The 15569-nt window shown below is 45.0% G+C and overlaps 1 protein-coding gene across 3 annotated transcripts in view; it reads right to left on the reverse strand.

Moving 5' to 3' along the window:
• The window catches only part of SLC6A7 (solute carrier family 6 member 7), a 79868-nt gene extending 67782 nt beyond the window's left edge, over positions 1-12086 (reverse strand). The window contains exons 1-2 of one of the 3 annotated variants that reach the window (XM_033927297.1): positions 11920-11996; positions 11856-11888 (exon numbers count right to left, since the gene is read on the reverse strand). Coding sequence is in view for 1 of the 3 variants with exons in the window: in XM_033927296.1 (XP_033783187.1) it covers positions 11856-12005 (150 nt within the window). In the remaining 2 variants the exon portion in view is untranslated. Of the gene's footprint in view, positions 1-11734 lie in introns of all 3 variants that reach the window. The other 2 variants (XM_033927296.1, XM_033927298.1) reach the window with 2 other exon arrangements.
• Between the last annotated feature and the right edge of the window lie 3483 nt (positions 12087-15569).

A 15569-nucleotide genomic window follows, 5' to 3' on the forward strand; every position in this document is an offset into this window, starting at 1 on the left:
TCTTCTGGACAAAAAAAAAAAAAAAAAAAAGGGAACGTGAAAAATACATTAAAGCATAAACAACAGGGAGGGAAAACGTGAATGTTAATAAAAAAATAACACATCCCTCAGCCGTTCAGCAGCGAATTAGAGCCACTTTGAATTTAAGAGAAATCTCATTTATCAGATATTTACCTTTCCTTGCTGCTAATGATAATAGTGGTTCAGCTTGTCAGCGAAACGTGTCCACTTAGGAACCAAAGAACCATGTTATAGCAAAGTGTTTTTTCACAAATTAAGCCTTATTGAAGTGATTTGAAGTTAACCAATTTTTCATAATTTAAAATTTTATAAAATGGAAGATTCCCCCCTTTCCCCCCCCTCCCCCTGAATGGAAGATGACACATATTACTAGGTATTGTGATGCAATGAATGTATATCAAAGCTTCAATGTAGAATATAAATAATCATACTTCGTGCTCTGGGAGAAAGATTTGGGGCAAGAAGGGAAGTGGGGGTATAACATGTTTTGCAATGGGTCATTTGGAAAAATATTTTGAAGGACTGTTCAAAATTTGTATGAAAATATAATAATTGTGAATCTAATTGAAATGAAAATGAATATTATATTTCCTTCAATAAAATGTTATAAAATATAAAAAAGCTAAAAAGTGTGGAGGATATCAGCAATGATTGAGTGGCGAGGTAGTTGGAGGGTTTTGCCCCGTTGATTACCCCTCCATGTCTCTTAGCTAATCCTACCCTTTGTAAAGCTTTATTATAAGAAAGTTTGTTATTTTTGAGGGATGTGTTATTTTTGATTTCCTTTTTCTGGAGTCATATGATAACCCTAGGCAAGCTGCACTGCTGGACTAGGACAGTGGGGAGAATGGGTGCTGCTAGACCAGGAGGAGGGGAGCCATTCACAAAACTTTGTCCAGGAGGGCCTATAGGTGGTAAGTGCAGTTCTGGTCCTAACTTTAAACAGATAAGTTATCCGTTTAAATTTAAGATTTCATATTGTGCTCTATCAGTTTATCTTAATATGCAGCTGTGTCTTAGAATATCTTGACCCATCGATTTGGCATCAGAATGCACTGTTGATCCGTCTCTCATTAGTGTCAAACTAAAGCTTGTTTTGAGGTGAGTTTGGAAAAAGAAAGTGTTGACGGAGGCTTCAGGCCAGAGGGATGCTGGGAGAGGAAAGGAAAAAGAAAATCTCTACAACTAGGCTATTCTTCGAAGCACCAGGAGATCCTTACTCATTATGGCCCTCTACACAATAAAATGCTTCGTTAATGTAATCCCTGGAGGTTCTGTCTTTCATGTAGAGTCTTTATCTCATCAAAGAAAGAAATGAGAATTTTGTGTAATCTTTGTGATTCTCAACAAACTTCAATTGCTTTCTCAAACTTTTTCCCCCTAAGCGGAAGGTAAAATATTAAGACAAAACCCCCACAGTAGCTAAAAGCTGAATTGTTTTGAAAACTGGTTGTAGACCTGGATGTGCATATGGCTCGTTGGTGTGTGTGGCATGTCATCTTGGGCAGCATGGGTGGACCAGGAACTGCAATGCAAGGCTGAGTCATGCTGAAGTGACTTGCAGAAGGAGAGAATGGAGCAGCAAACGAAGCCATACTTTGGAGGGAGATAAAAAGCATTCATACCTCATTTCATGAAAAGGCTATTTATTTATAGATGTGCATGGTAGAGAATGACAAGGGGACATATTTTGTCCCAGACCACTTGGGACCTATCCCCATCCCGTGAGTTCTGTCCTGTCCCTACAAGCAGTGGCGTCGTAAGGGGAGGGGGGGGGGGCGGACCGCCCCGGGCGCTGGCACCTGTTTTCCTCTCTGCCCTCCCCCTACCCCACCGCTGCACATTATGTTGCTTCCCTCCCCCCCATACCTCTGTAACGTTCCTGGCACAAGCAGGAACCCCCAACCTGCTGTTGCGCCAGCTTCGGCTGTACATCTCCTGTCACTTCCTGGACCTGCGCCTAAGAAGTGATGTTAGAGGAAGAGCCAACGCTGCTGTGACAGCAGCTTGCTACTCGTGCCAGGAACGTTACACAGGTATGGGGAAAGGGACATAGTAACATGGTAGATGACGGCAGATAAAGACTCAAATAGTCCATCCAGTCTGCCCAACCTGATTCAGTTTAAATTTGAACAGTATAAAAAAAAAAAATCGGGTGAGGACATAGCTTGCAGGGATGGGATAGGGACAGGATAGGGATGAAGATAGATCCTGCAGGGACAGAGGCAAATTTATCCCCGTGTTATTCTCTAGTGCATGGTCTTTTACAATCGGACCCTGAGGAGGGGGTGAAAGGGGTTATTTTTCACCTCCTCCCCCCCCCCCAAAAAAAAAAGTAAAAATACTTATGCTGGCTGAATATTACTGGAACCAACATAAGCACTGGCTCTTCCCCAGCACCGCCCCCTGGCCCGCCTCTGACCGGCCCACTTTTGGGGGTCAGTCAGTTGATATTCAGCAGCACTGCCCAGATTATTGCTGCTGAATATCAGCATTCAGCAACCGATAGGCTCTCTGGCCTGCTTAAATCGCTCTGAATATTGACACCCCCTGGCACCTACTTTTCTTCATAGAATACTAGAGCTGGTGCAAAATACTCAATAAATATGCTTAAATTATAGTATTTTATCATTTAAATGCAAAGCTGCACCTTGCCCACACTTCCATGTATATACCCGCTTTCAAATTATGTGCAGAGTTAGCCGCCATCCTATAGAATAGCATGCAGCCAGAATATTGGCATTTGCACCCCTAAGTAACATAGTAGATGATGGCAGATAAAGACCCGAATGGTCCATCCAGTCTGCCCAACCTGATTCAATTTAAATTTATTTATTTATTTATTTTCTTCTTAGCTATTTCTGGGCATGAATCCAAAGCTTTACCCTGTACTGTGCTTGGGTTCCAACTGCCGAAATCTCTGTTAAGACTTACTCCAGCCCATCTACACCCTCCCAGCCATTGAAGCCCTCCCCTGCCCATCCTCCACCAAACGGCCATACACAGACACAGACCGTGCAAGTCTGCCCAGTAACTGGCCTAGTTCAATCTTTAATCTTATTTTCTGATTCTAAATCTTCTGTGTTCATCCCACGCTTCTTTGAACTCAGTCACAGTTTTACTCTCCACCACCTCTCTTGGGAGCGCATTCCAGGCATCCACCACCCTCTCTGTAAAGTAGAATTTCCTAACATTGCCCCTGAATCTACCACCCCTCAACCTCAAATTATGTCCTCTGGTTTTACCATTTTCCTTTCTCTGGAAAAGATTTTGTTCTACGTTAATACCCTTTAAGTATTTGAACATCTGAATCATATCTCCCCTGTCTCTCCTTTCCTCTAGGGTATACATATTCAGGGCTTCCAGTCTCTCCTCATACGCCTTCTGGCGCAAGCCTCCTATCATTTTCGTCGCCCTCCTCTGGACCGCCTCAAGTCTTCTTACGTCTTTCGCCAGATACGGTCTCCAAAACTGAACACAATACTCCAAGTGGGGCCTCACCAATGACCTGTACAGGGGCATCAACACCTTCTTCCTTCTGACTATGCCTCTCTTTATACAGCCCAGAATCCTTCTGGCAGCAGCCACTGCCTTGTCACACTGTTTTTTCGCCTTTAGATCTTCGGACACTATCACCCCAAGGTCCCTCTCCCCGTCCGTGCATATCAGCTTCTCTCCTCCCAGCATATACGGTTCCTTCCTATTATTAATCCCCAAATGCATTACTCTGCATTTCTTTGCATTGAATTTTAGTTGCCAGGCATTAGACCATTCCTCTAACTTTTGCAGTGCACATATATTGCAGTATTTTGGGCATTTGCATGCACTCTTAGGCCCGGGTTCTCTATAGGGTGCTGATATCGGTGGATGCCTAAAAAGCGGCCGATCGCGTGTCAGTCAGGTGACAGCATCCTATAGAGAATCATGTCTCCATGAAAAATAGGCACTGGAAACGTAGACCAGGGTTTTCCGACACCTATCTTTGTTGTGAATCACGCCTACGTTGGTACTTTACGGCACCTCTATTAACGTAGGTGCCGGTAGGGTGCTTACCGGCGCCTAAATTTTGGCGCCGTTTATAAAATATCCCCCCCCCCCCCGGTGCCTATATGTGGGTGCCGTCTTTATAGAGCGACTTCCTGGCTGCTGCAGTTGCGTGCAGCCAACCTACAACAATCCACACTTGACCTTATTAGAATCTCATTCGCAATACGTGACCCCAAACTTTCTCAAAAGATATGGCCGAACCACAAGAGCTCGTTAGCCCACCGTCCCCCGTCTTCATCCTTCCAGCGCTGCCACTGCTCCGTTTCTTTTGCAGCAGGCTGAGCTGCTCAGTTTCCATGGAGATCGGAAACCCTTTATACAGGCAACACAAGTGCCACAAGTTGATATGAATTGAAAAGTGACATTTATCTATTTTTATGCACCCAAATTCCAGCTCTGTGCTATAACCTACCACTCTGAATTAGAGCTGAATCTTCTTTTAATTTATAACATTTTTATTGAAGAAATCAGTAAATATACAATATAATACAATAAAATGATTATTAAATTAAAAATCATATTAATTTCCAAATATTTCATTTCTTCAAAATATATTTCCAAAATACCCATTACATCTCTCAATACCCTCCCCCTAATTCCAACCCCCTTCCCTTTTCACCTCTCCCCCCATCCTCCCCCCAAATTTAGTTTATAACATTTTAAATCTTCCCTACTATTTCAACTGAGCTTTTCCCCCTACAATGACCTTTTGAGATCACGTTGTTCCTTATCAAGCTTTGTTTGGGGAGGTTATTGCGCAATCGACCGTCCTAGGATTTAAAAGCAAACTAGATGCACATCTCCTTATGAGAGGCATAGAAGGATATGGGTGACTACAAATTATGCCAGGTGTACACCTGGGAGGGCCTCCGCGTGTGCGGATCGCCGGACTTGATGGATCGAAGGTCTGATCCGGAGATGGCGCATCTTATGTTCTTATGAGTGTTGTGACATGACACTCCTCCGATGTCCTTACCCATGTTCCCTTTGTTTCATCCTTGTTTAGATGCTATGAAGTCAATAGTCAACATTGTGCTCACCGCTGACTGCATTATTCCCAGATATTCAAAGCTGGGACCTGTGCAGATTTTGGTTTTGAATAGCCAGTTCTTTTTAAGCTGGATAAGACATAGCCACCTATGTCAATATTCATCACTTAAATGGCCATGGGTTACTGCATAAAAATAGGACAGATTTTTATGCAATAAACCTGGCCACTTAGGCCCATTCTATAAATGGTGCCCAGGGCAGGACTAACCAATAGGCCAAGTAGGCATGTGCCTAGGGCCCGAAATGGTCAGGGGGGGCCCGATGTAGGAGGGCTTCAACATTATTTTTTTCCAAACAGTGATGGGTCCCTCCAGCATTGATCGGAAATGTGGGCCCCCCCCCCCCCCACAATCGGCAGCGCAGGCCCCACCCATCGACGGAAAGTAAGACAAGCAAGCAACGCAGGTAAGAAAGGCAACGGGAACTGTAATTGTGCAAGCAGTGCTGCTTGCCTAAAGCTTCCCTCTGACGCAGCTTCCTGTTTCCGCCTGGGCGCAGGGTGGGGCAGGGGGCCCGGTGTACTTGGGTGCCTAGGGGCCCTCGACGAATTAATCCTACCCTGATGGTGCCTTAAACTAAGTGCTGCTAGGTGCCCCCTACTGGCACCTAACGTAAGTGGCAAAGCATTTAAAAAGGATTCAAAAACAAAAAATGTAGGCGCCTAGAGGGTCCTACAGAACTAGGGTTAACAGATTTTTTGTTTGGAAAATCCGGATCCCTAGACCCGCCCCTAGGCCTGCCCAGTTCCACCCATCCCTTCCCCCCAGGAGGCCCCAGTCCCACCCCAGCCCACGCTGCCTGCTCTTGTCGGGCAGGACGACATCTGCGCATGCGTGCATTCGACGTGCTGACGGCACACGCATGCGCGGATGCCCTCCTGCCCAAAGCGATGCGAAGGAAAGCTTTTCAAAACCCATACCAAGTGCCGGGTTTTGAAAAGCCGTCCGGACCCCCGGACATGTCCTCAAAAGGAGGAAATCCGGACGGCTGATAGGAAAGATAGGAAATCCTATACAAAACAGACACCTAGATCGCATCGACAGGGGTGCCTTTGAATGCCTAAGGCTGAAGTAGGCGTGGCTAATGTCAGAAACAATCTTAGGCGCTTCTGTAGACACGATTCACATTAGACAGAGTCGCTGGAACTGTTGGCTTTGAAAACCCTGGGCTACATTTCTAGCACCTATGTTTGAGGTAGCCACGATTCTATAAACGGCACCATTGCGCGATTGGCACACGATTGGCGGCCGTTTTCTAGGTGGCCGCCAGTACCAGCCCAGTTCGTAGAATCCGGTCCTTAGAGGCTGAACATCAACAGAGCCAGCTTTGAGTTGGGTGCCAACTTCCGTATTCAGTGGCCTTTAGCCAGTTAAGTGCCACCGATTATTAGCAGCGAGCCTCAATCAAGTGATTTAACCAATCGCTTTGTCGGTCCCTCGGTTTTTAGTCGTCTTGTCCCCTACAGATCTTTCCTGTCTTTTCAACCTGGTCATTTGTGCTTGCTTTAGTTAATTCCCTACGATTCCCTCTGAATTTCCAAATGTAAACTGGTTAGATTTTCTCCTTGAGGAAATTACAGCAATTATCTAGTTTTTCTACTTAATATGCTGTAAGCTGCGTATGCATCTCCCTCAGGTAAATGTTAATTCTGTACTTTTGCTGACGTGGCTGAGAGATGAGTAAACGGCACGGGGGAAAAAACCAACCAACCAACCAAAGAACATATATCCCAAAGGAAAACCAAGATGTGTCCTCTTTTTAGAAGACTGTCTGGGTGCCCGGGGGGAGGGGGGGGATTTCAAAAACCCAGCAGTTTGCCTGGGTTTTGGAAGGACCCGAGCTCGGGGCTAAATCTAGAGGACTTCCGAGCCTGCGCGGATGCAACATGACATCATCTTGTTGCATCTTTGCATACTCGGAGACCCTCCAGACATGGCCTCGAGCTCGGGGAAGAGGAGGCAAAGTTCATGTGGGGGGCGGGGCTCGGGCGGAGTGGGTTGGGGCTGGTAACCCTATATATCCCAAAGTTCTGTGTAAAATTACACTAGAGGGCTCTAATTTGCCGACTCCATATATTGGACTTTCCAGTGTCTTCACACAAGTGGACATTACTATTTTGCCACATTTTGCTCCAGTTTGTTTTCAAGATGATAAAACAGAAATGTTAACAATTAGATAGCCGACTTTTACTCTCCTCTCTTAAATTACTATATGTGCCTATATTAAGAACATAAGAATAGCCTTACTGGATCACACCAATGGTCCATCTAGCCCAGTATCCCGTCTTCGCGGAGGCCAATCCAAGTCACAAGAACCTGGCCAAAACCCAAAGAGTAGCAACATTCCATACAGAATCTCAAAGAATAGCAAGATTCCGGAATCCCAAAGAGCAACGAGATTCTAGAATCCCAAAGAGTAGCAATATTCCATGCTTCTAATCCAAGGCAAGCAGTGGCTTCTCCCATGTCTGTCTCAACAGCAGTTTATGGACGTTTCCTCCAGGAACTTGTACAAACCTTTTTTTAAACCAGCTACATTAACCGCTTAGAAACCTTTTAAACAGGTAACACACGTCCCACAAGTTGATATAAATCAAAAAGTGACATTTATATACATGTGTGCAAATCTCACAGTGCACATAATGTTGGGTGCTTCTTTGGGTCTGCTCATTGTATTTATTTATTGGGATTTATTAACTGCTTTTATGAAAGATTTACCTTATGGCTGTGATTGTGCAGAGTCAAGTCCGTATCAGTTTACCTAGTTCATACATAAATCCTCCATGTTCACAGTCCCTTACAAATATATATTTCAAAATCTAACAAACACAATTTTCCCGAGCAACCTCATCCTTCTACTTTACATAAGAACATAAGAATAGCCTTACTGAGTCAGACTAGTAGCCCATTCTCACGGTGGCCAATCCAGGTCCCTAGTATCCGGACAAAACCCATGGAGTAGTAACATTCCATGCTACCGACCCAGGGCAAGCAGTGGCTTCCCCATGTCTGTCTCAATAGCAGACTATGGACTTTTCCTCCAGGAACTTGTCCAAACCTTTCTTAAAGCCAGCTACACTATCCGCTCTTACCACAACTTCTGGCAATGCGGTCCAGAGCTTAACTATTCTCCGAGTGAAAAAACATTTCCTCCTATCGGTTTTAAAGGTATTTCCCAGTTCTGGATCTCGACATCTCTCTGCTCTGAGGTCAAAGGGGGGAGGGGACCTGTTTTTTTTTGGGGGGGAGGGGGATGCATCGCTTGTTTCAATGCCCTAGGGTCATCAGAGCCGAGACCCTGGGGGGGAACTTGGTTTGCGCCTTTCTATTTTCTGCCTGGCATTCCACTTCATGGGGGGGCCGTGGGGGAGGGGGTGCTGGTGGGGTAGGTTTGGGGGTGGCGGGAACTTGGGGTGGTTGAGTATTTTTTTGGGTAAAAATATTTGACATGATTGTGTTTGGTTGTCTTTGCTTATGCAGCCATTGCCTCTGTTTCTTCTGTGCTGGCATTTGTTGTTGCTGTGTTCATTTCTGCGTGTATTTTTTTCATGTCAATAAAAATTGTTTCTACTCTAAAAGAATTTCCCTGTAACTTCATCGAGTGTCCCCTAGTCTTTGTCATTTTTGACAGAGTACAAAAAAAACAAAAAACCCAAAAAAAAACAATCCACTTGTACCCATTCTACTCCATATTAGATAGCTTCCTTCAATTTGGGGGCATTATTAAAGGTTATATCATTTCATTTTCTTCCTCCACCATACAAAAGCAGAAGAACAGCAGTTCAGGGTGGCAGCTTCCACCATCTGTTTAATCCTGGAGTTCACAGGCTCAGCCATCAGGAAGGTTAACTCATTCATGCTTTTATAGCTGATAAAATGAAAGCTGATTCATTTTGCGATCATAATAATTACGGGGCCACAAACTGGTTAAATCACTTGGTTGGGGCTAGCTGCTAATATTCAGCAGCAATTAACTGGCTAAGTGCCACTGAATATCATAGCTAGCGCCTAAATCACAGTCAGCTATGCTGGGGGTATTCTGGGGGGCGGAATCAGCACTTGGCCACTTGCATCTGATATTCAGCCCTTAAGTGGCCAAGGTTAATGCATAAATATGACCGCATAAATGTCTGTCCTATTTTTATGTGGTAACCATTGGCCACTTAAGTGCTGAATATTGACTTAAGCGGCCATGCGTTAGCCAGCATAAAAAGTACCAGATGTTGAAAGCTGGAGCCCGCAGAGGCAAAAAGCTCAGCACCTAGAGGCTGGATATTGACCCACTGGTGTATTAAGGGGGAAGGCCAGACTATTCCAGGTGCCATCTTTGTGGGGGGCACCGGTGCCTCTCCTCCTCTCCGACCCCCTCTTTGTATGTTTCCTGGCGCAAGCAGCATCTTCCATTTGCTGTTCGCGCCAGCGTCAGCTGACTTCCGACATTACTTCCTGGTCATGGGACCAGGATGTGACATCAGAAGGGAGACAACGCCGGTGTGAGCAGCGGGTGGAAGATGCTGCTTGCGTCGGTGAACATTTTGAGAGGTACGTGAGGGGCTCAAGTGAAGGAGAAGGGGGGGGGGGGGACAGCAGTATAGAAAATTGAATAAATAAAAATTCAACACTGACTGAATCAGACTGGCTTTCAGTTAGCTTATCAAATAAAGCTAGAAGAGCCCATTCGCTGCCCTAACTTAATTCACTTATTTAGCCAGTTAGCGCTAGTGTTTCCCCAAGTTGGCCCTGGAGTAGTCCCTTGCCAGTCAGGTTTTCAGGATATCCACAATGAATACGCACGAAAGAGATTTGCATACAATAGAGGCATTTTAGCTGCTATTCAGACTGTGGGACATCACTGGTGATCTCCCACATTCCATGGTAATATCGGTCATCGCTCAAGAAAAAGATCTGGGTGTCTTTGTGGACAATACACTGAAACCTTCCACACAATGTGAGATGGAGCCCCAAAAAAGCAAACAAGATGCTAGGAATTATTAGAAAAGGGATGGTAGACAAGACTAAGAATGCTATAAGGCCCCTATATTGCTCCATGGTGCAACCTCACCTGGAGTAGTGTGTTCAATTCTGGTTTCCTTATCTCAAGAAAGATATAGCGGCACTAGAAAAGGTTCAAAGAAGAGTGACCAAGATGATAAAGGGGATGGAACTCCTCTCGTTTGAGGAAAGACTAAAAAGGTTAAGGTTCTTCATTTTGGAAAAGAGTTGGCTGAGAGGAGATATGATTAAGTCTACAAAACTGGTACAAGTGAATTGATTTTTCACTCCGTCAAAAATTACAAAGACTAGGGGACACTCGAAGTTACAGGGAAATACTTTTAAAACCAATAGGAGGAAATATTTTTTCACTCAGAGAACAGTTAAGCTCCAGAATGCGTTGCCAGAGGATGTGGTAAGAGGGGTTAATGTAGATGTTTTGGGGGTTTTTTTTTTAAAAAAAGGTTTGCACCAGTTCCTGGAGAAAACTTCCATAGTTTGTTATCGATTCAGACATGGGGGAAGTCACCGCTTGCCTTGGGACGGATAGCAAGGAATCTTGTTGCTCGTTGGGATTCCGTAATCTTGTTGCTCTTTGGAGTTCTGCCGGGTACTTGTGACCTGGATTGGCCACTGTGGAAACCGGATACTGGGCTAATTGGACCATTGGTCTGACCCAGTAAGGCTATTCTTACATTTTTAAATTTAGTGCAGGCGTCATACCTGGCCACCGGCATCAAATTTCTGGTCTGTTTTTGGCTAACCGGGACATAGCCAGCTATTCCAATATTCAGCAGCTAGTCAGCTAAGTCTCATTGGTAAAAGATATACCACTCTTTTAGGCAGTTGTCTGTGGCCACCAAATTTAGCTGGCGAGTCGCTGAATATTGGTGGTGATCGACTGTATCACACGACACAGCTAGTCACCGGCCAATCCAGAGACCGAGATATTCAGCATGAGACAGATGGCTATCCTCTGATGAATATCGGTGGATAGCTGACTATGTGCTATTTAGAGGGCTAAGAGCCGTTCCCAGACATCTAAATAGTACTGAATATCGGGCCCAATTTATGCAAATCGGTCTCATGCATATTGTGATCGGGCACGGCCAAGCTGGGCTCAGCAAGTGGCCTAACCCAGTGCACCCAAACCTCGGCCGAGCGGTTTGGGAGGTTGTTTTGGTAGCTTGGTAAGGCTCAAAATAAAAGAGTTCTAAACTTTGGGTGCAATTTATTGTTTCACCAGCATAAACCAGTGTCAAATGAATTCTCAGGTTTGTATCACCTTGTGCTTAAGTCCAGCTATTCACAAACACAATTGCAGTTTAAGCCAAAAATATGCCAAAACATAAAAGCCTTATTTCAGCAAAATGAAAGTTTTTCTTCTGCCAGGCACAACTCTCATGGGATTAGGCTTAATGCCTCAAGGGTGGCATCCTCTCCAAATAATTTTCCCTCTATGGATCAGCTTGGAAAGATCCCCTCCCCAGACCCCAACAAAATGGCTGCCTGTGGCTTGTACTTAAAGTTTCAAACAAAACTTCAATATTTCCAATAAACTTGGGCAGACTTTACTTTTCCCTCCAGCTCCCTTATTGGCAATGGCTCTCAGCCGATGTCCATACCTTCAGAGCTGGGCAAATCAGAACATTCTACTTCCATATCATATGTAATGTCATTATCCACCATTTCACTATTCTGCACAAACCCAGAATCAACCTTATCATTGGCCTCTTCATCACAAACCTCTGCCTGAGTTTGTTGCCAAGAGATGGACTGTTGCTTTCTGGTTCTCTGTGGCTGGAGTCTGCTGCTTTCTTTTTGCTGTGTGGTTCTGGCTTGTTGAAGCTGGCCCTGGAACTGTCTCTGTGTGAAAGCTAAACCCTTTTCTTTCATTGCAGGGAGCTGATTAGTCCTCCCTCCAGGTATGTTAGGGTAGCCTGCCCTCAGAGAACATCTCACCTGGCCTAAACCAGTTTGAGATTTTTTTGGGTGTGGCCAGTATTCCATTCCTGCTCTTTTCTTTCCCTGGCCCTACGCTGCTGGGAGATGTAGTCTTTCTGTCTGTTTTCCCACAACTGGCTTAGATAAGCTAAACCAGATCTGCCTGCTTTAGGTGGTTTCATTGCTGGAAGGCTTGGCTTGTAAGTATTCCTAGGGGCTGCTTTGGGACTCTCCTTGGCAGGCTTGGGAATACTTTCAAAGGTTTTTAACCTCATTTCCCTATTCTGGTAAGGCTTCCTTGCCAGGAACAGGGTCCACCCTGTGACAATATTCATTGTGGATATCCTGAAAACCTGACTGGCAAGGGGGTTCTCCAGGACCAACTTGGAAAACACCAGGTCAGTGGACCAAATATCGCCACTAACCAGTTAAGTTCTGGACCACCCTGGCGCTAACTGGACAGTACCTGGACTGTCACAGACAATATTCAGCAGCCTCTCCTACCTAGCTAAATCCTTTAGAATATTGGGTCATTAGTCAACTGGACGAGACCAAACTATCCTGGAACAGGGGAAGCCATTTGTTTAAGCTTGTGCATGCCTTTGTCAGAAGTAGGATTGATTATTATAATTCTTTGCATTCTGGACTCATGGTTGCTAGTCAAAAGAGACTTCAGCTGGTTCACACTTCAGCAGCTCGCTCGATTGTCCACAGAAGAACAGATCAAATTACTCCAGTATTGAAAGAATTGCATTGGCTGTCTGCCTCAGTTTGAATTACCTTTAAAGCAGGGGTCTCAAAGTCCCTCCTTGAGGGCCGCAATCCAGTTGGGTTTTCAGGATTCCCCAATGAATATGCATGAGATCTATGTGCATGCACTGCTTTCAGTGCATATTCGTTTGGGAAATCTTGAAAACCCGACTGGATTGCGGCCCTCAAGGAGGGACTTTGAGATCCCTGCTTTAAAGCAATGTGCTTGGCTCTTAAGCACTCTTTTTGAATGCTCTTGAATATCTCTCGGATTTACCGATCAAGCAAGATCATCAGTACTTCTCTTTAGACTCTTCGCAGCTTTCTCTACCACAGCTTCCTTTGCTTCTAATTAGGGTTACCACTCCTTTTAGAGGACATATCCGGGCATCCAGACGGCTTTTCAAAACCCGGCACTTTGTCCCGGCATAACTGGTTGGCAGCCAGAGGCAAAAGGAACAGCCTCCCCATGCCATGACAGAAGAAACCTTTCATAAAAAGTCATCTCCTGCTGCCGCGGCATGGGAAAATGACATTTCGTGTAGGTTTCCTGCCTTGGCACAGGAAAACTGCTCAACAGAAGATCATGCCTAATGCGTGGGAATTGACCCGCTAAAGCAGTGTATTGCAAACTGTGTGCCGTGGCACACCAGTGTGCCTCCTGAGATTTCTGGTGTGCCGCGACATACTGGCAAGGAGGAGAGTCATCCATACCGGCTGCCCGTGTACAGGATGTGCCTCTCGCGGCAAGAGGCCCATCCTGTAGGAAGTCAGCTGATGCAGATGACTCTCTTCCTGGCCACTGCCTCTCCTCCTCTCCCCGCACATCCTGGATCCCTCCACCGGTGGGTCACAGCCAGATAAGCCTCCGTGCATGCGCGGCCATCGACACAATGACGTTGACATCCACAAACTTCCGGCAGCCTTCTGGCCAGGGCACTGGATGTAGTGGCCGGAAAGTTTGCGAGGCGCTGCGCTAAAAGCAAAGGTCTCCTTGGCAGGTCTGAGGAAGTGAGCTTTCTGCTATTTTGGATCTTCATTGTGGAACACACTTCCTGCCACTATCAGCCATGTCTCTAACGATTTAGGCCTCCATAAATTATTGATGAGTTGGGTTTGTAACACAAACGTTTGCTAGGCTAATTGCTTTATAATTCATATTTTGAGCAGTGGTAGGGAACTCCGGTCCTCAAGAGCCGTATTCCAGTCGGGTTTTCAGGATTTCCCCAATGAATATGCATGAGATTTATTTGCATGCACTGCTTTCAATGCATATTCATTGGAGAAATCCTGAAAACCCGACTGGAATACGGCTCTCGAGGACCGGAGTTCCCTACCCCTGATTTAGAGTATTGCTAAGGCTGAGTAGCCAGTTTATATTACAATTGTTTTTAATTTTTTTTTTTTTAATTGTACACTGCTTAGTACTTTGGGCTCCTTTTACGAAGCCGCATTAGCGACTTTATCGCACGCGACTTTTTATCACCCGCTAACCCCTGCGCTAGCCGAAAAACTACCACCTGCTCAAGAGGAGGCGGTAGCAGCTAGCGCGGTCGGCAGGTTAGCGCACGCTATTACGCGCATTAAACCGCTAATGCGGCTTCGTAAAAGAAGCCCTTTGCGAGAAGCACTATATCAAGTAATACAAAGTAATACATTCACTCCAATCCAGTCTGATCCATGGCGGAGCTCCGTCATAGACATATTGCACCTTTTACAGGAATAAAGGCCCGACAAACAAAATATAAGCAATAGGGATAGGGTTGCCATTTGCAACAATATGGGAAGCGTCGATGTCATATCGCATGTCATCGCATATCATTAATAAATAAAAACAAGCAGACCCCTCCCCCTCCCCGACATTTTGTGTTTTTTCCTTTGCCAATAATAGTATGCATTCTTTCGAAAGAGTGCAAACCAAGTGCAAAGGGGGGTATACTCTTTCAAATGAGTGCGCAGTTTTTTCCCAACAGCGCACCCTTTCAAACCATTATGCATACGTGAACTATCGTGCATTGTGAATAGCACAAGCAAGCGTGCTCCGGTGCATGCAACAAAAAGGACAAACGAAAAATGCATAAAATGAACACTCTCAGAAACCAACATGTTCTGGCTGCCCGTTCCTAAAAAGCAATATCCTCTTACTAAATTAACAATTTCTCATATAAATAGTCAGAATTACAGTCATCTTGGGCCAAAAGCCTGGTTGAATTGTCCCCGTCTCCAACTTTGCTACCTATTTGTATATTTTTTGTCTTTCTTTTACCTGGATAATCTCCTCTAACTAATGACTGAAATTGTAGATTCTTATTGGTTTATAAATTACAGCTTAAGCATGTACAATGAACTTTATTGGAATAAAGAAAGACTTAGGGGAAGCCACTGCTTGCCCTGAATCGGTAGCATGGAATGTTACTACTGTTTGGGGTTCCGGAATCTTGCAATTCTTTTGGATTCTGAATGGAATGTTGCTACTCCTTGGTTTTTGGCCAAGTACTAGGGACCTGGATTGGCCACCGTGAGAACAGGCTACTGGATTTGATGGATCATTGGTCTGACCCAGTAAGGCTATTCTTATGTTCTAAAAGTGCAGACTGGATGGGCCTGCTGGCCTATTTATGCCATCATCTATGATTCAATGCTAATAGATTTCCCAAACTATTTTCTATGTTGCCTTCTCCTTAGATGGCAACTCCAGCTTTCCACTCTACTCTTCCATCCCCAGTCTACTGCTGGTAGAATGCCCTTGCTATATTAAGCCAGATA

This window comes from Geotrypetes seraphini, chromosome 18, assembly GCF_902459505.1.
Source record: "Geotrypetes seraphini chromosome 18, aGeoSer1.1, whole genome shotgun sequence".
In the NCBI taxonomy this organism is placed as follows: domain Eukaryota; kingdom Metazoa; phylum Chordata; class Amphibia; order Gymnophiona; family Dermophiidae; genus Geotrypetes; species Geotrypetes seraphini.